This window comes from Drosophila sulfurigaster, chromosome 2R, assembly GCF_023558435.1.
Source record: "Drosophila sulfurigaster albostrigata strain 15112-1811.04 chromosome 2R, ASM2355843v2, whole genome shotgun sequence".
Classification (NCBI taxonomy): domain Eukaryota; kingdom Metazoa; phylum Arthropoda; class Insecta; order Diptera; family Drosophilidae; genus Drosophila; species Drosophila sulfurigaster.
In genome coordinates this window covers 13,188,552-13,212,030 of record NC_084882.1, presented here as the reverse complement: position 1 = coordinate 13,212,030, position 23,479 = coordinate 13,188,552, and the positions used below count along the sequence as shown (strand labels likewise).

Below are 23,479 nucleotides of genomic sequence, written 5' to 3'. Positions count from 1 at the left end.
CATGCGAAATCAAAAACACATTTTCACACACACATCATTAATTTAATATGTTTACTCTATAAATTCAGAGTGTTTATTCTGTTGTTATACTAAATATGTATGTGTATATGAATATGATTGTACTTTTAATTAAGGAAACATGATCGAGCAATTGCAATTAATGATATGAGTTGTATTCAATTGTCTCATGCCTGAATGATCGATCAGCTGATTGTAGTATTGTTGTGGACTGCGTACGCTTGTCTAGACTCTTCATCAGAATTTGTGTAGAACAACAGTATGTAGTGTAATGTGTGGATATGTCTGAACTGTACGTCAATGCATGCGTAGTCACGTATTGAACCAAAGAGCAAGCATACATATACATACATACGTATGTGTGTATGTATGTCTGTTTGTTTGGAAATGGCAACGGTTTTGCGCGCTCTCACTCTTCTGCGAGTTCTCTTTCGATATACCCTCTAATGTGAGTAGATAGCACATGCTAATTAAAGACTTTATTTAAATTTAAACAAGCATATTAAAGTAATTTATTTTTTAATAAGCGATTTTATCGCTGAACGATTGTGTATATTTAAGAAATATTTCTTGTTCTCTATAGTTATGCACATTCAGCTTAAATAATTAAAGTATTAAAGCGTACACAGTATAGATTAGTCGATAATAATTACTCTTCAAGTTGTTAGTGCTCTTTGTTTATTTTTTTCGCGCGTTTGATATTTCTTGTGTGTGTGTGTGTGTGTTGGTGAGTGTGTCGTGTGCGTGTGTGTCATCTGTTTGGCAATTAGTTTTTAGTCGCTGAGCGTCGCCGTCACCACAGCGCGCGCCTCTCGCTCTCACATTCGTGGTTAAACACACGCGTCTACGTACATTTGTTTATACTCGCTACCATATCGGTATGTATTTAGTGCTAGTGATATTTGTTTGAATTAGATTTTTTAATTAATGTGCTAACAAACATGTAATGGCAATAATATCAATCCGTGTTTGTCCACAAGTTCTAAGATATCGTTGTTATTCAAGGCAGAGCTTAGCTGGTGCTCGTTGCATTGCCGGTGCTCCGCTGGCGTCGTTAAGTTCACTTTGTTCTCTTTTCTTCTTCTACTACATACATACATACATTTGTCTCGTGTACCGTTTTCGCTTTCGCGCGCGTATTTATTGCTCTTTCCTTTTTGCTCGATGGTCAATTGCTTGCGTCACATTCGTCATTTAAGTCTCTTCTTCACGTTTTGTTATTGTGCTTTTGGTGTTTTCTTTTTGGCGTGCAGTAGATAAACATGATTAGACAAACCGGTGAGTTCAGTTATTTGAGGAATTTCGTGAGTTATTTATGTGGGTTGATGATGATTGCGATGACGAATAAACAGATGATTATTGTGTGAATCGTATAACATAAACTCCTTACTTAAAGCGTAAAAGCCAGACGTATAAAGACTATACTTTTCCTTAAGTAATGTAAATATTGTTATTAATTTAATAAAATATTTTCTAAATAATAAACTATTAATAAATTAATGCATATAAATTAAAATAAACAAATAAATTAATAATATTTACTAAATATTTTCAAATTAATAAAAAAAATAAACCTAATAAAAAATGGCTTAAAATATTATACTATTAACTATTAAAGTAATAAATTGAAAAAGATCCTGAATTATTAGAAATATCCTTGATAAAATACATATAAATTATTTTCGAGATAAACAGCAAAATTAATTAGAGGTAAATAATGCTTAGGTTCTATGGTAATTCATAATAATTTATTTTAATTTCTAATTTTTAAAAATACCTTAAAAAATTTATATATTTAGGAATATATCAAATAATTTAAAAAATATCATAGTTAAATTTAAGGTAAATAATGTTATCTAATTTTAAAATTAATAAAAGTGATTTTAAAAACAATTTACAAAATAATATTAATTAACTAGTGAACGACAAAATAACATAAGAAAATTTTATTTACATAAAAGTGCGAATTGATGATTTAATAAAAAAAACAATATTAGAAAAATCAACAATATGGAGTCATAAATAATACTCAGATACTTTTAGCGATTCATTTCAATTTACATTTTAAAGTTTTACAGAAGCTTTTAAATTTTTAGGATTCTTTTCCTAAATTAATATGATAATAATAATAATATTATGAGATATATATGATATTCAATATTAAGTAATCATGTTGTATGCGCGAACCTAATGCATATTTTTATAATTACATCAGGTTGTCTAACTCCTTGCAAATTTTAGACCTACTCGATACATTGGCACTCAACGACGGACCCATATTGCAGAGTTTTCGCCGAAGTGCTGTGGATGAATTTGGCAGTGAATTGAACGAGGCGGAGGAACAGGTTGACATCAATAAAATGCCAGTCGAATTATTGAGACGTGCCAGCGAGACTGCAACGAATAGCATCTTGGATATGGAGCCCGAAAATGAGCACCTGCTGAGTGAGAAGCAATCAAAGCAAAAGGCGGATGGCCAAAAGCGACCATCGCCTCCGCCACGTGCTAATCCAATGGGCAAGGGACAAAAGCAACCAGGAAATGGTAAGTTTATATCAATAGCCAAACTACTGAAAATATGAGAAAAAGGGGTAACTACACCGGAAGATATTTGAAAATCTGTGTGAATGGTGCGAATATCGCAAGGAATTCATCTGACGCATCGCGCAGCAGCGGAAAAAAATGGTCAAAGCTATTTGGAGAATGCAGCGCATAGCAGCGCAAACCAAAGCAAAATAATTTTACCCGGAAATGATTTTCTTGCAAACATATACACACACACACATGTGTTATATGTATGTGTATGATGTGTAGAATATACTGGCAAACAAGGATGTCGGCGCCATGATGACACACAGACATTCCGTTCGATGTCAGAGTTGACGCCGCTGTTGGCTGCCACAAAATGCACATACGCACTGTTGTACCCATGTGAAAGCGTGTTTGTGTGTGTGATTGTGTGTGGTGTGCACATTGTTTATTCAAAGCTTTTGTTTTCCGACAACGACGACGACGATGCTGCCCAAGTTCAGTCTGATCCGCAGCGTCTGTCCGTTGCAGTCTGAGTTTCACTTACAATGTAACGTTCAGCCATGAAGCGATGAAGATTTTACTCCCAAGACTTGCATTGGCGCCATCCAGACTATGTGACAGACATGTGTATGCAAGCCTCTTGGCAACGCGTTGCATAAATGCCATATCGCTTGGGATTTGCTTCTACTACATACATACTTATATAGACAGATAATTACATATATACACATGGTATGTCTTCATCTACATACATTACTCTCAGTTTTGCAGCTCTGACATTTCCGTTGCTGGGCAGCGTGCTGAATGTTTTCCATTTCCCTTAGCCATAAAATCAGTGTAAAGAGTATCAGATAGTTGTACGTAGACATCCGATTGAAATATGATGCTGCGTTTAACCAACTTTATCAATCATAGAGTGCAGTTTACTGCTTTACAGAGTATCTGTTAGTCGAGCATACTCGCACTCTGCACACTCTTCGCTATTTTTATTGTCCGAGCATAATGTTTGTTGTTACAGCCGCGCATATTTCCAGCGTTGTAATAAAGTTATTCGCTCTTTGTTTTTGTAAGATCCCAACTATGATTATTATTATTATTGTTACATTGCTTTTACAAATTTGCTTTTTCGGTTATTTTTCGCGAGTTGCATTTTCTGATAATTTTGAGCTTTAGCTTACGAATTTGCACTTTGCGTTTCGCATTCTGAATTTTACATGAATAAAGTGAAAATAAGCTGCGCATCCAGTGCATCCAAATTTCGCGAGCCTTGGCAAAAAAAACGAAAATTAAGATATTCCGATTCAATTTTTATGCGTTGTTCCATTGACTGTGTATTTACTTATATATAGTATATATGTTTTTATATATGAGCATAATGTAGCAACATACACAAAATCCGTATTCATATGAATGCTTAAATGCATTGCCATATTTATTTGTATGAAACCGATTTAAATGTGTGTGGCACGTCGACGAGTTTTTCTACATCTGCTTTTGGGGAAAAATGGAAAAGGTTTTTAAGTCAGCACGATGCAAGCGTGGGTGGCAAGCGGGGGGGGAGCGGTGGACGTGGGTTCCCTCTATAAATATAGCTTGGGAAAATGGCGACATTTCTGTTTACTTAAATCTGCAGCATGAAAAACGATTTGCACTCACAAAGTCACCATTGATAAATGAATCTTAACAGCACCAACAACAACAACAACAACAACAGCAGCAAAAACTGCAAATATAAATACAAAACTGCATGCAGTACGCATGCATATGTTGATATTACGTATACGCAGAGTTTGCCCAACAATTATAAATGACTACGTCGGCCTCAGCTCAGCTCAGCTCGCCTCGTCTCGCATGTCTCTCGTACGTCGGTGTATTTTGCAACAGTGTTTGCCAAATGAATAGGAAAATTTCAGCACATGCATGATACGAGACCAACACAACACGACACACACTGAGTAAGTGGCAAAGCAGCATCTGTATGGGAATGCGAGGCAAGTCAAGGCGCCCGACGCTTCATTTGACGTGCCACACATAATCTCCTTTCACATGTACATACACACACACACACACACATACATGGAACAGCGTCGAGTTGGTTGGTTTCACTTTGATGCCATTTGCATTGAGCCACTGACGTTCTCGTTGCCTGATGCCGTTGCCTCTGATGCTGACTTGCTGCTGTCGTGCTCAGACCCTCTGGCAGTTGTACGTTGTGTATCGCACTCAAGCTGGATTTTAACTTGCCCAGAGTCACTTAAGTTGAATCGAAGCAACCAGCCGAGGCGCTTCCCGCTCTCTTTCCACCTCCTACCACAACTACTAATGCAGCAACAGCCAATTACTAAACTACGTTTAATAGAGCGCTTTGCATTTGCAGTGTGACGACGACTTTTCAGTGCTTTACCTCACTTGCAACTCTTTTCTTTCATCCAATTCTCAATTTGTCCCCATATTTATGTATGCTTTATGAATGGACATGGACATGCAAGGATTCCAGTTTACATATCATGGCTGACCTGCTTTAAGCGCAAACTAAATGCGAATCAGCATCTGATTCTGAATCTGAAACTGAGATTGAGACTGGGCCAGTGATTACAGCTTAACATATATAGTACATACATACCTTTGTATATTTTGGAGTCATCCACTAATGTGGCATAGTACGCTATCGTATATTCATGATGTTGTGCCGTTTGACTTTAGATCGAATCACTGATGCGTAACTCCAGTGCTTCAAGAAGTCACACAGCTCAGTTTTCTATGGAGGATGTCTGGAAGTGAGCTTAAAAGCGTCAACAGCCGTCGCCGACTAAATCACAAAGCTTGTCAAGTGAAACTCGTTCCCAGCACTTCGTCTTCTTCTGGCTTTATGCGACTGAAAAGAAATTATATTTAAATGTGCTGACATTGCGCTACGATAAAAAAAAACTCCTTCTTCCTGCTCCAGACGAGTATCTCACAGATACATACATACGTTTTTCTAAAGGTAAATACACAGAATTGAGAGATAGATACGCATGCTGACATGATTAAAGCAGTCATGCCTCACCAAACAAAAATAAAATGCATCTCTCCGTATAAATGAATAAAAAAATAAATAACATATGAAACTTGCAAACTTGTCTGGCTACAAATTCAGATACATTAGTAAGCTCAAATCTGCGAAGCAAACTCAAACAAGCTGAATGAAGTTATCAGACGTATTTATAATTGATACAACTGCATTCACAAGCCGCCAGTTCACTGAGAGTGAGTTTCAATATTAATTTGTTTGACTTCCACTAAAGCTAAACCTGAGCTTTGTAACTTTTTAATATAGTATATATTTTTTTTTGAGTTTGTCGCAAATAAAGTAAAATTGTCAAAAATGTTTGCCTGTTCACCGATCTATCTCTTTCCACTGTTTGAATAATTTTTAGGCATTTCTTTTGCGTTCTGTGTTTTATTATTTGTGTGGAAAGTTTTGCAATAATTGAAACCAAAAATTTTGTTCATTTATACACTTGGCTGGGGGGAAAAACTTTTGAACTATTTTCTTTAGTTGCCGGTGGTGGTCAGTTCCAGAAAATAAGGCAAGTTTAAATGGCAAAAAGAGCCACTGGCAAGAGCTCAAAAGGCAATGATAACCAAACTACGCATATAAATAACTCGGAATTCTGAACAAAAAAAAAAAGAGAGAAGGATGGCAAAATAGATGGGGTGGAAGATGTGGAGGAAACTACACGAAATATTTTGGCCTCAAGTGTTCTTGCGATATTCTCGAAAATTGACTTGCAAGAATAATATTCAATGGAGTCCAGTTTTGTCCGCCAGCAACGAACAACGAGGAGCGCCGTAGGTGTATATCAAAATTTAAGAGCGTATATCTTAAAGTTGTTGCCACAGACGAAGAAGAAACCCTAATGACTTTGTGCAACTTGCAGTTCCACAAGTACATAAGAATTTTTTGTGTTAAGTGCAGTGCATGAATATGAAATATCACTAAAATACACACACACACATAGAGAGTGGAAGAGAATACGGTTGCCGATTGTTGCAAGCGGCAAGTAAAGCTTGCCTCATGCAACGTCGCGAAGTGCAGCACACTCCTTGTGCTATCTTTGCTGACACCTTGCGCAATTTATGAAAGGCTGAGCAACAAAAAAAGAAAAATGCAAGGGACGATGGTGGGAGAAGGGGACGGGAAAGGGCAATGCCGCAAAAACTTTTAAATGCGGCACATTATTCATAAATGTTGAAAGGAGGTGGAGAAGACAGGCTGAGAAGCCTGTGGCAGAGTGGAGAGTGAAGCGGGGGCTAACTAACCAAGCGCGAACAGTTTGCTATTCCGCTGCTCAGCATCGAAGCGAAGATATTTAAAATTAATTAGGGAATGTTAAATATTTGTTGCACTTCAAACACGAACTTCGCATTGAACTTGTAAATATTTGATATAAGCCTAGAGCTGAGAACAGTCCGCAGCATTTTGGGGGAAACATCTTGTTGTGCCCCATGACAAAACTGAAACTGTACCGAACCGTACTCAAATGGTAAATATTTGGCCAACGCACATTGGTTATACTGTTGATTATGGCTAATTAATTGATAAGCAAATGCTTGTAAACATAATTTTAACGCTACGTCGTTTCCGACTCCCGACTGCCAAATGACAGCAGCTCAAAATTTGAAAATTTCCCTGCGCCGAGGTTCGAATTATTGATGTACATCTTTAGCTTCTGCATTATTTATGCAATTTCCTTAAATAGCTCTAGAGTAGTATTTGATACAAGTTCTGCAAATCAAATAGTAAATTAAATTTTCCATTTGATTCGAATAATTTCAGATTGATGAGGAAATGAGCAAAATTGTAATTTGTGTGCTTTAACCTTAAGGCAATTATATATTTAGATTAGCCTTTTCTTATATGTTTTGATATACTTAATTAATTATATGTAATATTTATAGTATAATAATATTTTGTATTTATTCTACTAATATATTTTATGTAATTATATTTACACTTCATTAAGTGGTTGACTCATGTTGCTTTCTAGACATTAACACTTAATGAATATTAAACAAAGCTATTTGGCATTTACAAAACTTGATAAAGATCAGCAGGAAATATAACCTAAAATCGCAAATATATGCGAATTATTTTGTTATCTTCTACAAAGTCAATATAAGTTGCTTGCTTTTATTGTTTGATGATTTACAATATTTATTTAAAACTTACTTATTATTCAGTCATAGAGCAAAAAAAGTAGGATATGTTAAACAGATAAATCAAAAGTGCATTATAACTGAATAACTTTAGAAAGTATTAGTATATCAATATACTAAAAGTAGCCTTCGGTATTTTAGTATTTTTTGGTATTCATATATAAAAATGTAAGTCAATAACTTATGAAAGTTTAGTATACCGATATACTAAATATAGCCTTCATTATATTTCAGTATTTTTCTGTATTTTAATACGGTATATTTTGAGAATAATACCGCATTGTTTTGCTTATAGTGGGTAGCTTTCTTGCTTGATTTCAAAATACTAAAAAAAACCTTTGGTATATTTCAGTATTTTTGGTATTTCAGGAATAATACCGCACTGGTTTGGTTTTATAAAAAATCGGTATGGTATCTTGTAACTGGCAACTTTGATGCTTCACATTTTATAGAATTATTTTATTGAAAGTGTATTCATTCTTCGTCTTCATAAAGATTGCCTTGTCGCTGTCTCACTTTTATTGTTTTTAACATTAAGAAAATATTTTTTATAATATTTTCTCAGCGTCTGGTCGTGCTTCGTCGGCCTCATTGCCGCTCTCTCTCGGTCTCAGTCTGTGTTGTTTTTAAATTGTTAATTTAACAAATTAGAAAAACGAATGTTGGCAGAGCATTGTAGCTCAGTTGGCACGCGAGCAATCGGGAAATCGACCAATCGGGGCAATAGAGCGGACTTTTTTGCGAGAGTGTATTGTGGACAGTTTCGTTTATGTTTTTTATTAGCATAAGATATTGCAATAGTGAACTGTGTGTGTGTGTGTGTACAATAGATATTCTCCCTTTCCGTATGTCGGTATCTATAGAGGTATTCACAGAGATTAAAGTGATTCGCTTGGAGCTCTTTCAGTTGTTCGTTGTCGTCTGGAGCGCATCAGATCAGCGAGATTAGAAAGATTTATTTTGAATTTGTATATACTTTTTTTTTTGTACTTTTTATTTGACTTACATTAAATCTTATCGCTTCGGTGTGGTAGGTCGTCGGAAAGTCGTTCGTTGCTTGACGTTGTTCCCCAACGATTAATTTAAAGTGTGTGTGTGGAAATTTTTAAGTAATGTGGTTTATTTACATGAAAATTACCCAGAAATTATAGATACAAGTGCATCATAGATACACTTTCAGTCTGCATAAATTATATATTTAAATCAATTATCTAAGTGCAACGTGGAATCAAACTTAGTCTCTTTTGTGCCGTGTTCAGATTCAGATATAATATTGTGAAAACACACTTTTTTTTTGTCAAGGTTTAAAGTTATTTTTAAAAGTGTGTGCGGCGTTATTTTTGTGCTGCGTGTCAACAAAAATATTAAATTTATATACATATCGCATACGTAATTTATTTTGAATTTATTGTGAAATTCCTACAATTGCATATTGCACAAGCTCTTTGTTTAAATGGTGCAAAATATTTGTGCAATTCGCTTTCTCGATTTGTTTGTGCGCTCAATAAACTATTAAAAAATTTAAATATAAAATAAAATGAATATGCAACGAGCAATATTTTGAATTTTATCCATGGCTCGTTCTTGTTGCCTGTGGCAAGGAAAGTTAATTAACCTTGCCAATTGGTTAGAGCTTTCGTCCAAATGTCGTATGATAGAGATTGATCCATAATTGGCACGTGATCAATCAACACAAACAGCCGTCGTCGATTCACAAGAAAAGGCAACACAACAAAAAATTGACACCAAATATTTGTGAGCAATTAACAAGTCGCGGCTCGGTGACAAATTGGTTGGAGATAAACCGGTCTTCAAAAAATGGGAATTAAATTAAGTGTTGATTTTCAAGTGTCAGATTCAGAGTCAGAGTTTTGCATAATAATTATGGGAACGGTTCTAATTTCGTGAATAAATTAAATAAATTCCCATGTACTTTAACAGCGAGCTGTCGAGAGTTCAGAGATGCAAAATAAATAGTTAATTCACTTCAATTACACGACATTAAGGTAGAGAGCAAAAGGAAAAGTAGTGTAAAGCTGGCATTCATTATCAATGGAAATATTTATGTTTTGCACCTGCAACACTTAAGTGGCAGCCACAGTTGTAGTCGCAGTCGCAGTCGCAATCGCTGAGTCAGACTCAGGGAAAGTGTCAAGTTGTCGTTGTGACAATAATGCCAATTATGCCACGTCGGCGTGGGAGACAAGCCGGCAATTGCAACACTTTAACCCAAGACAGCCCCAAGACAACTTCCTGCTGTTGTCCTTGTCGTTGTCGTCGTTGATGTCGTTGCTGTTCTTGTTCGGGTTTGGTTGTCGTTGTCGTTGTCGTCACCTTTAGCAGTCGCCATCGCAGCTGTCGCAACGGCAGCGCAATCAGCGGCTGTCAATCTATGTTGCAATCTTTAGTTTGACATCAACGCGCTGTCGTCGTCGTCAGCGTCGTCGTCTTGAGTGGCATAAAGGCGGGCAGAGGCTGCATTTTACAATTTCAACTTACATGACTCCTGGCGCTCGCTAAGGAGCTAAAGTGTATGAGGATGTGGCAGGTGTTGCTCTCCTCTCTCTCTCTCTGGCTGACATTTTAGTCATGCATGAGCAGCATAAATGAATGCAAAATGGGTTAAATGCAGCTTTCTGGCACTTATAACCAATTTACAAGGTCGAAGGGAGTGCACGAACGGCAAAGCCATTTACATACATGCATTTCAACTTCAAGGGGCATCCATTTAAATACGTTTAAATCTGCTTGCTACTTACAGGCAAGCGCAACCAGCAACACCAGGAACAGCAGCAACAACAGCAACAACAGCAACAACAACAATTGCCGGCGAACAATAGAGTGTCGCAGAGTGACAACATGCCAGAGAACCCGGCTTTTGCTGCTACTGATGGCGATGATGGTTGCGGAGCTGCACCGCCAGCACATACCAAATTAGACATACAAAAATTCCCAGAGGAGTACAATAATGGTGGCACGTCAGATGTTGCTGCTGTTGCTGTTGTCGCTGGCGAGACACAGGCACAAAATGCAGCAACAATAATTTTAACGCCGACATCATTAAATTTAACAAATACAACACCAAATGCTCCCCCCGGCGGTGGCGGTGGCAGTGGCAACAACAATGGCAACAGCAACAGAAGCAACCCAGACAATGGCACGGGTTACAACACAACGCAGCAGGGCGAACACTACAAAGGACCTAAATGGTAAGTGAAAATGCTCATATGTATGAACTAGGGAGAGCGCTTAGACATTGAATGTTGTGTCTCCACCTCTCTCACTCTTTCACTCTCATTCTCATTCTCATTCTTTGTGCACATTTGCTTAACCCTTTGAATGCATTTCCGGCTCAACACAGCAGAGCACAGAGAGACTTTCACACTTGCATTGCACGCGTTTTTCGTATATCCGTTTTACTCTTGCTGTTGTTGTTGTTGCCTACTCTTGTTGTACATTATATTTTCGTGGTGTATTTCTTTTATGTGCTAACAATGTCTGGCGCACTCGTCGTGTTGTTGTTCTTGCTGTTGCTGTTGCTGGTAGATTTGGTAAGGCGTGCTTCCGTTTGGTGCCACAGGAAACACCGCCTGACTCAGCCGGTGTCTGGCTGTCCAGAATGCAGTGCTTTATTTGTTGGCTGTTGGCTGTTGCTTTTGCTTATTTTGTTGTTGGCTGTGACACCCCGTTTTAATAGCTGCTGAAGTGGCTGGCTTTAGTGGCCAACAGCAACCAGCAACCAGCAGCCAAGAGAGTGGATCTGCCGCAAGAACTACTACAATGATTATGGTGCAAAACGTGGCATATAAATTGCGAGACGCATTTACATTAAATGGGCGGCAGTTAACGCGATAGATTCAGCAACAGCGCAAAGAAGCTGTAGGCATTGTTGATGGTCTGCACGAAACAGAGAAAAGAGATAACACTTTTAATTGCGGGCCACTTTCATCAAGTGATTCACATTTTACCTTCATAAAGATGGGCAAACCAATTTCGAAAAAGATGCCAGCTCGCACTTTGACAGGTCGCTTGAGAAACTCCATGTAGCAGATGAGTTCCTTGCGCGTCTTCACCGAGTACTCCAACCAATTGGTGTTGAACACGCTGTTCGTTAGCTGGTTGGCGTTGATGGTCAACTGGTTGCCATAGTAGCAGGGCAGAAATATCTGCACGATCATCACGGCCTCAAACTGCAGCGTGGCCAGAAATAATCCGGGGTTCTCTTGCCAACCCATTTGTACCAGACGATAGCCACTAAAGCAGATGATGAAGGCACTCAGGACCACCTGAGAGAGCACATAGGGCGAGACGAGCAGTTCGCATTGTCGTGTTAGAAGACGCACTTGAGCGTGGCGCTGAAAGATGCGTCGCAGCTCAGGCAGAGCATCGCGCTCCGGTTTCTTCTGCAGAGTCAGCAAGCGTATGTTGAGAAAGCGATAGAGTAGACCGATCTGAAACATGAAATAGCAGCCCATGGTGTCCAGCATGGAGTTAGTTGTGCAGCTGAGAGTCATGGCCAGCACATTGTAGCCCCAGGCATAGAGATAACGCTCTGGATTGCGCCACTCGAAGGGCACGTAGTAGCTGAAGGGCAGCTCATATGTGTCCTGGAGGAATACGCTGACGAAACCAAATAATGCCACAGTAAGAGCACCTCCAAGATATGCGTAGAAGATGCGTTTAAAGTAGATCTCCTCGTTTTTAAGTAAATGCATATCTTCCGTCTCGATGCACTTCATCAGTTCATCCATAAAATGATGGGCTTCGATGCGTCGATACCAGATGTTAATGAGCTTTATCAATAGCGGCAACATTGTCAATGCCATGTAGATTACTCTGCCAGTCTGTTCCAAATCATTGGAGGTTAAAATCTCCAGCCACGTCAGTACAATCAGAGTGAATGTCAGTGGCAGATGCAGAGCAAATGGATAAAATCGCTTCAGCCAATTCCAGGAATCATTTTCATCCCATCGCTGCCACTTCCAGAGGCCAAGTAAACGTTGCAGTTTGAGTAAATTTTGCAACGGCGATGGGCGATTCCAAAATTCGATTGTAGACATCCTAAGCTAGCCAACGCCTGGTCAATAAGAGACCCTTCGGTAAAAACTCCTTTTATAGACTTGTCGAACCAAAATTTTCATAAAATTTGTATAGAACCTTCTTGGAAAGGCAATTGACTCCTACCCAACTAATTATTTACCCTATATTTTGTGGCATAACAATGCTTAAATAAGATACTTTTGATAGATAGTAATATGTATAATAAAATTTGTAATTACTCGATCATCTCCAGAAAAAAATCGACAGATGTTCAGCAAAAGATAAAAATTACGTATACGCTTTACAATTTTTTTTATAATATGTTTGCTAGTGTGTAAATTAATGCCATTGCTTTTTTTTTTGCTATCCAAAGGGTATTTCTTAGTCGCACACTTTCATGTTAACCGCTCATTTCCGTTTCATTCGTTTCGTTTCATTTTCATGGAAAATAAACTAGTTCCATTCATCTCGCCAGTTCATTTGCGCCAGCCCTGGAGTCCTTTCTAATTGCTGTGTAATCATATTTACAAATTTAAAACCAAAGCAATTACAATAATTAACTTGCTGACATAATGATAAAGCTAATTTGTTTGATTTGTTATTGTCACATATTGAATCAGTCACGCAATTGTTACCACACTTCAAATCCTACTCGGATTTTCCATCAGTAACAGGCAAACCTTAGCAGAGACGGTATGCGCAAAGCGTTACTGATGCCATATGATAGAGAAGTATTTAGTTATCTAATTAGCGAAACAACTTGTAAATTATGGTGCTAAGAAATCTTAGAAAACAAAAATAAACTCTAATTGGTTTATTTTATTTTAGTTTAAATATAAACGCAAATATAACTATATTCTATAGTAAAAGATAAAGAGTATTTAGTTAAATATTAGAAAAAATGTTTGTATCTAAAAATTACATTTATGTAATTGTAATAATGTCATGAGCAATCTCTTCTTAACAAAACAAAAGTTCTCGAAAAACTGATGATTGAATTTGTATAATATTAATTTTATTTATTTCGAATATATTGTAGAACAAATTTTGTTGTAAATGTAATTTAAAGTATTAATAAATTATGTTTATATATTTTATCATTTTCAAAGTATTAAGTATAGAAGTAGAATTCATATATTCGAGTGTAGTTGTAGATAGAATGTGGCAGTATTAAAATTTTTAGATTATCCCGCATTTCACATTCATTTCGATGCATTCAACAGTAGCGCAAAAAAGCTGTACGCATTATTGATGGTCTGCAAGTGGTAATAGAAAGCGTGTCGATAAATTAGAAATTCATTTGCGGAAAATTCAAATTGGGAAATCGCACCTTCACAAAAATGGGAAGTCCCACATCGAAGAAGAAGCCAGCACGAATTTTCACGGGGCGCTTCAAGTGCTCCATGTAAGCATTGAGGAGCTTGCGAGTGTGTGGCGGACATTGCAGCCAGTTGGTGTTGTAAACCTCGTTGGTTAACTGATGGGCATGAAACGTGACTTGGTTGCCGTAATAGCAGGGTAGGAATATCTGGAGGATCATGACGCTGACAAACTGTAGCATCGATATAAACTGGCCGGGATTGGCGCGAATTCCCACGTGCTGCAGTCGATAGCCGCTGAAGCAGATGATGAAGGCGCTCAATATAATTTGCGAGAGAATGTAGGGCGAGACGAGTCGCTGGCATTCGATAGTCAGACTTAAAAATAGAAAGAGTATTAGAAAAATTAGGAATTAGAATATTCATAGGAAATTTATTTACCTGCGTATGCGATGATGCAGCTTAAAGATCAATCGCAGTTCGAAAGCAAACTGATGCTCATTGTCGACATCTTTGAGTGCTCTCAATCGAAATCCCAGCAGCTGGTAGAGCAATGATATGTGAAACATGAAATAGCAGCCGATCATGTCCAGCGTCACATTCGATATGCAGGTGACAGTCATGCCAGCAAAGCAATAGCCATAGGCATACCAATAGCCATGTGAATTCCGCCACTCGAAGGGCACAAAGTAGGCAAAGGGCAGCACGTATTCCTTGAGGAACAACACACCAATGCAGCCGCTATAGACAACGCCCAGACTGACCAAGGTGTAGAGGTAGAAACACCATTTGAACATCCACTGTTCCCGCTGCCAGGAGCTAAACTCCTCCTGTGAGCGTAATTCATACTCCGGACCATGTTGCAGTTGTTGCATCAGTTGCCAGGCAGCGGTGCGTCGATGCCAGATGTTTACAATCTTCACAATGAGCGCCACCTCCGTGATGGACATGTACAACACCTGTCCGGCCTGCTCCAGGTTGCTCGACACAAATGCCTCCAGCCACATCAGTCCAATGAAGGCAAATGTGCAGGGCAAATGCAGCAGATAGCGATAGTTCTGCTTCACGAATGCAAGAATTCGCAATTCAGTGCGATTGGACGGCGACCAGGGCCAAACGCCAAAGATGCACATGATCCTGAGGAACAAGTGCACAGCACTTGTGCGATCCTTGTGCTGCTCCATTAAGTTGGTTTTTGGTTTCTGCTCTGCATTGCGCTGCCTTTTTGTAGCTGTGTTGCCAAGGGGCAATTAGCAGCAATTAGGATTTCATAATTTAAACAAACGTACACGAAAGGACAATTATTCCTATCCGTGCTTTTGCTCGCTGACAGTAACCAAAACGAAAACAAGTTAGCGAGTTGAGTGTGCTCGACTGTGAAGCACCTAACAGATATGGGTATAGAAAAGTTAACATATTCTCAGCATAGCAATAGTTTATTTATAATTAATTCATATTCTTATCCTGAACGCTTCAATTTTTGTTACTTCTTAGTTACTAAATGTCTTATATATATTATAATTCATTTGTTATATGTATTAAAGAAATTTAAAAGAAAACCCAATGTTAACTATTTAAAGTAATTTATTCCGAATCAACATGATTAAAAGAAAACTTTAAAATTATTAAATTTTTTGATTTATTTAGTTTGTTTAACAAACTATGTTAAAATATTGTAACATATTATATTTAAATTTATAGCTTTAATAAAAGGTGTGTCATCATTTTAATATGGTGTATCATAATTTTTCAAATATAAAATATTTAATATATATTATATTTATTGTGTGATAAATCAGCAGAATAGAGTAAATTTAGCATTTAATTTTATAATCATAATTTTAAATGAAATTCTCTAAATAAATAAAAATATTTATATATTTATTGTAAGTTTATGACATAAACCTACAACAAATGATAATTCATTATTTAAATTTTATACATTATACAATCAATCTTATAAATTACAGTATTCTTGGCAATCATTTTTATAAACCGTAAACTATTTCAGGCAATATTCCATAAGTTTCTAAAATTTTCTTTTATCCCTTACAGTAATTAAGCTTTTATTTTATGTATTTTCTGGTCTTAAAGACATCTTCAAACATATAGCTCACATAACCTTTCACAATCACTTCTACAAATTGTATTGTATTCGTTTTAAATATTTAAAAATAAACTTCAGCCTTGTCAGAAATTCACTCAAAACGTTCCATACCTTCTCATACAACTAGCATACCCAGTCTCACAATCATACCCACTCTCAATGGTGCAGCACATAAGGCTCTGTCCAGTTAACAAGCATTATGAACTCCCTCAGTTGTCGACTGTTGGCCAAAGTAAAAGGTTCTTAAACTTGTCCCACACACTCTGGGCATTCTATTCCTCTGCAGGTGGCGACACTTTGTGCTGCACTGGAGTCTAGTTTCCGAGCACGCTGCTCTGCTGGTGATATTCCTAGGACTGTGGGCGCTGGGCTTTGCCCTGCTGCCAGAATATGCAATACCCTCGACAGCCATCATGCGCATCATATTGCTGTTTGTGGGCGCCCAGATATCGGGCATTTTGGTGAGCTTTATGCATCTGCCGGACATGCTGGGCATGCTCTTCTTTGGCGTCGTCTACACGAATGTGGGACTGGCCAATTTCGAGGGATACGAACGCTTTGAGCTCTTTCTGAGGTAAGTTTTTGTGGTTGTGATTGCGATTGCGACTGCGACTGGGATTGTGGCAGCGTAAAAGCTATTTTCAAAATTGTGGTTGCTGTCTACGCCTTTTTTCGCCTTGCAGAGAAATGGCTTTAATCAATATCATGCTGTTAGCCGGCTTGGGACTTGATGGCAGCGCATTTAGGCGACTCTGGCTTATGATACTGCGACTGACACTTGTGCCGACCATCGTCGAGGTGGCCATAATAGCCATATTGGCCTACTACACGCTCTCGATGCCCTGGCTATGGGGCATTGCCTTAGGGTGAGTCACAAAAGAGTTCAACTAGAGTGTGTGTGTGTGTGATTCTTTGGCTTTTTTCCCCTCAATTTTTTTTTTAGGCTGGTCATCACGGCCGTCTCACCGAACGTGGTTGTCACCGTCATGCTGAAGCTGAAGGAGGATCGCCTTGGCCTTAACAGCGGCATACACACGCTCATCTATGCCATGACTACATGCAACGATGTTGTTGCCATCTTTATGTTTGGCGTCATAATCAGCGTCATATTCTCGTCAAGTACGTGTTTGCGTGTGTGGGTGTATGAGAGCACTCACATCGACATCAACTCAGCCATTGCTTAACATACTCGTTTTGGTTTGCTTTCAGGCTCGCTAACGCAAAAAGTGTTGCAAGGTCCCATTGGCATTGGTATTGGACTTGTTTTTGGTTATCTCTATGGCATGATGCTGCACTATTTGCCGTCTCGCAATGCGGTAAGCAAAACTCAGACCCAGACCGAGACCCAGACAATGGGCCTCACAACAGCATACTTTTGTGTGTTCCCATTCTCCGATGCACTCAAAATGCGCATTCACTGAACACTTACACACTCAATCAGCGCATTTAATGATGCAAAACTCGCGCTGCAATATCAGTGGGTGGCTGTGAAAAATGCAGAGAAGGAAAGAAAGAAAAGAAAAGCTAGCATACATGTGAGAATACAATCGTTCTCTCTCTCTCTCCCTCTCGCTCGCTCGCATTATTGCTATCTCTGTTGCACTGCGTGTGTGCTTGTGCATTTTGCATAAAAAGACACTTACATCCAAAAACGGGGACGCGGATGACGATGGCTCTGGAGCTGGCGACATTTGCGACGACAGTTACTGCCACCGTCCATGGAAAGTTATGGCAACAGCGCGTTGCATGCAGCAGAGCAGCAGAGAAGCAGCAGCAGCAGCAGCGTTACGTTGCAACCACAAAACTCATTGCCGCAACTTACACCGCTAATGGCGCGCATAATCAAACGCCATGGGTGGCACTGAATGCCTTTGAACTGGCAGAAACTCACACAAACACACACACATACAATCGCACACTCGGAGCACTCATAACTTTTGTTTTCGCCTGTGCAAGTTTCATGGCCGCCACACACACACACACTCACACACACACATACAAAAATTGTCACGCTGTGCTCTGCGCCAAGACGCGCCACTTGCATCCTTTTGCTGGTTGCATCGTTGCATATTTTACGCCACCCACCACGACAAACACAACTGCCATTTATTGTGGGTGTTCTCCCTTCCCTCCTCTCATTTTGCTGCGCCACGCTGTGCCTGTGCCTGTCATCAAGCCTCAGTTTCTGTGTGGCAGTTACCGAAGCACAGCTTTTATTTTATTATTATAATGCGATCTTATTTTATGATTTCGCAGTAGTAAGTAGTATACGACTTTGCTACGTTTTTGAATATGGCTACAAAATAAAAAGGGAGAAGAGAACTCGACATGCTGTAAATGCAAATAATACCAGCTAATAGTCTCAGCAATGTTGTGTAATGAACAAGTATGAACTTCAAATTGAATTTGGACGTGGTCAACAAACATGCAAAGAATAGAAAAGCAACAAGATAGTGACATTCAGTTGGGTAAAACAAGAAAGCGACAAAAAAATGTCAGACCCAATTAACGCAATTAATAAAAGAAATGCAGCGACAGCAAAAGCAACATTTGAATATTACGTATACGCAATGTGAAAGCGCAGCGCGTTTTAAAAGTTGCTTTAAACTTAATTTGTATACTTAATTATTTTAGTTTTTTTTTAATGAAAAAATACTTTAGTAGAAAATGGGGTTATTATGTTACAAATATCAGGAAAAAAAAATAAAAGGATACAGGAAATTTTCACCTTAAACGGGTTAACGAAGCATAACACAACTGTAAGGAGCATAATAGACAACTTAACTTAATTTGGCGAATATTAAAAGAAAGTAAGGCAAATAAAGAATAATAAACATAACATTATTAAGCATTCTATTTTGAGATTCTGGATGATATCTATGAATTTGTGTATTAGCGATATCAAGAAAAAAATATTAAGTGAAAAGTTCATTAATAAAATAATATAACTATAACGACGCCGCTTATATTTTTTGAGACGACAAATTTCTTGGGTCCCCAAAAATTAAATTGTTTATGAATTAGGATTTTAAACACCTATAAACCGTACTAAACAAAATGTTATTATTCACCATTAGGTTTGGAAGAGTATTATAACTTTGAAAGTCGCTAGTAACCGGAAAAATCTAAAATTGGCAGATGCAAATGGAATCTTTTGCTTACCATTATGAGACACTTAATATATTCTTAATCAGCGTCAACAGTAGAGAGAGCGGTTTTGTCATGTATCTCCTACACCCTATAACCATTGTACAGATTATAAGAGATGGGTTTATAAAAGCAAAATTGAGTTAATAGTCCAAGATGTTTTATAGAATTGTGTTGTCCTATGTCTATCTGAATAAGTCTTATTAAATTTGATAGTGTATAAATGCTCTTATGTTTCCTTGCACAAATTCTTTTATTTTGTCTGTGTTGACGTAACTTTTTTCCATTTTGTAATGTATACCACTAGGTTGTCGATGAGAATACTAACAATTTCATATATATTTCAGGTCTATGCGAATGGTTTGCGCTTTGTGCTGACTATCTTGGGTGGCACCATCGCTGTGATGGGCAGTCGCGTTATTGGCTTTACTTCCGCCGGTGCATTGGGCTGTGTGATGATGGCATTTATTGCCGGCATAGGGTGGAAGCGGCAGGAGCTGAAGATGACGCCTCAGCAATTGGAGGCTTATAAAGTGGTAAGTTAGATAGCCTAATTAATTATGCATCAATTGCCAATAATAACGAAATCTTTTTTGTTGCAGGCAAGCGTACCGAAGCGTCTTGATCTGTTGTGGAAGTTCTTGAAACCGGTTTCGTTTGCGCTCATTGGCAAGGAAATCAATTTCAATGTGCTCGACGGTCGTGTGTTGGGCTATGGCGCATTGTTGGTCCTGCTCGGAAGTTTGGTAATTAAAATGGGGCATACATATGCTGCATGCCACGTATTTAATTTCTTTCGCTTTTGCATGAGAGCAAAACTCTCTGTGGCTTGGCCAATCCGCAGAACAAAAGCTCTGAACATGCATAGAAAAAAAGGCTTTGAAATGAAAATGTTCTTAGCCGCAATTCAAATGGTGTACCTGCCACAAAGTGTGGCACACACAAACACAGACAACTGCATTTATGTGAGTCTGTATTAAGTCGTTCTCTCTCTCTCTCTCTCTCGTTGCAGTTCCGTTTGGCTTTTGCATATTTATCCACATATGGCGGAAATCTGTCGAGAAAGGAACGTGCCTACATTACAATTTCCGGTTTTCCCAAAGCAACGGTCCAAGTAAGTTTTTTTCCGTGTCCAGTACGTCGTCGCGCCACAACGTCGGCAACACACAACGTGCAACGTGGAACATTGAAAGTTCTTATTTCAGTTTGGCATTGTTTGTTTGTGTCCGGACGTCCAGACATTATTTGGGTTATGTTGTGTTTTCCCCAAATGCTTAAGTTATACTCGTATACTCGCAGATCATGTTGTGTCCTTGTTGCCCCTTCCCTTTTTGCCTGACCATTGTCTGTAGTTGAACCGCAAGAGGACAAGTGTGTGTGTGTGTGACTCTGTATGCGAGTGTGTGTGGTTTACGCGCTTTTGTTGGGCTGCCAGTCTGCGGTTTGGCCGGAATGTAAATGTTGCATTACGAGAGTACGTTTTGCTTACACTTTTGTCGTTGCAGTTGCCAACCTGCTGTTGCTGACACTTTTTAACATGCGCCTTATTTCAAGTTGCAAGCAACGAGCTTGTGTGAGTTAACTACAGTGTAACACACGCACACACACACTCTCTTGTTGTCCTTGCATATATTCTTTTTCTCCTTTTTGCCTAATATGCGGTTGGGATTTTGTGCTGCTTGTGCATATTTCACTGTCAACCTTTTTTGTGATTTAATTAAAATTTTAGCACAACTTCATTTAATCCGTTTTCGTTTGCCCGCTGTTTCCGTCTCCGTCTACGTCTCTGTTGCTGTTTCCGTTTCCGTAAGCATTTGCGACAGCATATCACTCATACGCAGCCGAGACTCTCAAGCTGAACACACAAAAAAAAATGAAAGAAATTCATGCAACATAATCATAATGCGATACTCAACATTTTCTTTTCTCCACTTTCGTTTCTTTTTCATTTCTTTTGGACAACAGGCTGCCCTGGGACCCGTCGCATTGGATCTGGCACGTACTCACAACGTTGACGGCGGATTGGCATTGGCCAGCAACGTGCTCATCATTTCAGTGCTGGCCATTATTTTCACAGCGCCATTGGGTGCCATTTTGATGCTACGTCTTGCGCCATTTTGGCTTAAACATGGCGACACCGTCGACACGGCCGAAACGCCAGTGACACCGCCGCCATCATCGCCACTTAATAATGTCGCCGAGCTAACTACAGTAAACACTCAAAAGAGTGCATAACACTTCACACTTTGAACTCCAAACTTCCAAAACACTCCACAAAAAGCATTTTCCTTGGTGGTGGGTTAGGCGCAGTAATTAGCATGTCATTATGTTTACTTAATTAATTAATTATTTTTAATCTTCCTGTGTGTTTTTGTATTGTACTTACTAATTTTATGAACTGTTGTACTTAATGTTGCCCTTGTCAGCTTACAAAATATATGTAAATAATTAAAAGCAATTTGACAATTTATTGTTACATTTAGATTTGGGACACGTTTAGCAATAACCAAAAAAAAAAAGAGAAAAGCAATATTCGAGTTAAGCACTTGAAGCTCGTTACAAAAGTTGCACCAAATTGTCAAAGTTTTTTGAGGGCGTTAATCCAGCCGGACTTAGGAAATTGGACTCGTAAACTCGTATCCAAAAACAATATTGAGCTTGAAAATGCTTGAAAAATGACCCACAGTTTGCAGTGTAGTAATTTTCATTGTTTTTTGTGTTGTGAATTTTCGGCACCTAATTATGACGAGATTTTGTTGTTAATCCCTGGACCTGGATTTTGCCTAATTGGTTTTTCAATTAATTAAAGGGGCTTAACATGCTTTGCTGTGCAGTCAACGCGCTGTCTGCGCATTAAAATAGAATGCCAACAAAAACAAAAGCAACAAAAAAAAATATGAAATTTGATATTAATGTCTATTTAACAAAAAAGATTTATGTTTGCAGAGAGTTGGCAAGGGTTAAAAGATGGGTTAATTGAGTCCAGAACACCTTTGATGAACTATGTGGAGCATCAAAAGCTTTATTAATTGAAAACTGTCTGTGAATGTCCATGGAGTTTGCCTTGTCCTTGGCGGCAGGCAATTCATCTACACATTTGCATTGCAAACGGGGCAATGAGATAAAGACAGAGAAATAGAGAGAGTGAAAAGCTCAACCATTGTTATATCCACTTGCATGTTGCGGCCAGCTGAGCTAACGCATTTGGATTTTCTATTTTCCACAAAGCAGGAAATAAATTAAAAGCACAAAAAAAAAAAAAAAAAACTAAAAAACACTGCAAAGGAGAAAAATGAAAAAGGAAAATGCATCATTGCATGGCATTTTAGTGATTCAGTTTTATTCTCATCCAGCTGCGCATATTTTCAACTGTATGTTGTTTTCCTGCACAACACAGCTCTCCTGCTTTTCCATTTCCATCTCCAACTCCCACTTACTGCAAGGAAAACGAGCTGAAAATTGAAGGTAAATTAGTGTTATTAAAATAGCTGCAGAGAAATAATTGCGCAAGTAAATGAGAATTTTAATGAAAATTCTTTGGTTTGGTCTTCGCTCACTCTCATTATTGTTGTTGCCGCATTATTATTAGTTGTTGTTGCTGCAGCTATTTGCATTACTTTTATTACCTTCGCTTGCGGTTGCTGCAATTACACACATACTATAAACATTTCAAAAAATGCACCTAAGCTATTGCTCTTCGACATCCAGTTGGCCCCAAGCTGCAAAGTATTTACAAGTTGCGCCCCTTTTGCTTTGACCCCCCAGCTGCAATTGTTCATTAACTATTCTTTTATCAAATGCAGTTTTTATTTAATTGTGGCACAACCAATTTAGTGGAGAGCGGAAGAGCCAGCAAACAAATGTTATACTGATTATAATTTATTTGAAAAATATTGCTCACATTTGCAGAGAATGTAAAATAATTAAAAATTGAATTTCTATTTGTTTGTGGTTTATACAGGGTAAAAAAACGACTGCAGATATCTCTTAATTGATTTGGTTGACAATCTGGTATATTTTGGGATCTAGAAAGCATTTTAAATATAGTAGAATGGTATTTAATATGTTTTGTTGCCAATCTGGTATATTGTTACTGTAGCAATATGCCAAATAC

At 38.3% G+C, this 23,479-nt stretch overlaps 3 protein-coding genes across 6 annotated transcripts; 1 reads left to right on the top strand and 2 right to left on the bottom strand.

Moving 5' to 3' along the window:
• Positions 1-812: 812 nt before the first annotated feature.
• LOC133836902 (sodium/hydrogen exchanger 9B1) lies at positions 813-21,823 on the top strand. Of its 4 annotated transcripts, none has more exons than XM_062267499.1 (11): positions 813-896; positions 2,234-2,562; positions 10,514-10,961; positions 16,505-16,792; positions 16,902-17,084; positions 17,162-17,337; positions 17,428-17,534; positions 19,713-19,901; positions 19,968-20,111; positions 20,378-20,479; positions 21,331-21,823. In XM_062267499.1, exons 2-11 carry the CDS (start codon positions 2,379-2,381, stop codon positions 21,598-21,600), a joined length of 2,091 nt encoding a protein of 696 aa, XP_062123483.1. In that variant the 5' UTR covers positions 813-896; positions 2,234-2,378; the 3' UTR covers positions 21,601-21,823. The 4 variants fall into 4 exon arrangements, with proteins under 4 accessions (XP_062123483.1, XP_062123484.1, XP_062123481.1 ...); XM_062267500.1 differs by having other exon boundaries at positions 816-896; positions 2,260-2,562; XM_062267497.1 differs by lacking the exon at positions 813-896 and adding an exon at positions 995-1,296 and having other exon boundaries at positions 2,260-2,562.
• LOC133839488 (odorant receptor 94b-like) lies at positions 11,596-12,812 on the bottom strand. The gene is made up of 2 exons (XM_062271078.1): positions 11,721-12,812; positions 11,596-11,649 (listed from the first exon to the last, which is right to left on the bottom strand). The coding sequence occupies exons 1-2, from the start codon at positions 12,810-12,812 to the stop codon at positions 11,596-11,598; spliced, it is 1,146 nt and encodes a 381-aa protein (XP_062127062.1).
• Positions 13,899-15,583, bottom strand: LOC133836904 (odorant receptor 94a). Its single transcript, XM_062267501.1, has 3 exons — positions 14,553-15,583; positions 14,123-14,489; positions 13,899-14,048 (listed from the first exon to the last, which is right to left on the bottom strand). The coding sequence occupies exons 1-3, from the start codon at positions 15,293-15,295 to the stop codon at positions 13,995-13,997; spliced, it is 1,164 nt and encodes a 387-aa protein (XP_062123485.1). The 5' UTR covers positions 15,296-15,583; the 3' UTR covers positions 13,899-13,994.
• Positions 21,824-23,479: the final 1,656 nt, after the last annotated feature.

Bases quoted from the DNA above. Each gene is read 5' to 3' on its own strand.
- LOC133836902 (XM_062267497.1), top strand. The intron at 2,563-10,513 runs GTAAGTTTATAT...TGCTACTTACAG, and splicing joins ACAAAAGCAACCAGGAAATG to GCAAGCGCAACCAGCAACAC. The intron at 17,535-19,712 runs GTAAGCAAAACT...TATATATTTCAG, and splicing joins ATTTGCCGTCTCGCAATGCG to GTCTATGCGAATGGTTTGCG.
- LOC133839488 (XM_062271078.1), bottom strand. From the start codon at position 12,812: ATGTCTACAATCGAATTTTGGAATCGCCCATCGCCGTTGCAAAATTTA. The intron at 11,650-11,720 runs GTAAAATGTGAA...TGTTTCGTGCAG, and splicing joins GTTTGCCCATCTTTATGAAG to ACCATCAACAATGCCTACAG.
- LOC133836904 (XM_062267501.1), bottom strand. From the start codon at position 15,295: ATGGAGCAGCACAAGGATCGCACAAGTGCTGTGCACTTGTTCCTCAGG. The intron at 14,490-14,552 runs GTAAATAAATTT...TCTATTTTTAAG, and splicing joins CTGCATCATCGCATACGCAG to TCTGACTATCGAATGCCAGC. The intron at 14,049-14,122 runs GTGCGATTTCCC...TACCACTTGCAG, and splicing joins GACTTCCCATTTTTGTGAAG to ACCATCAATAATGCGTACAG.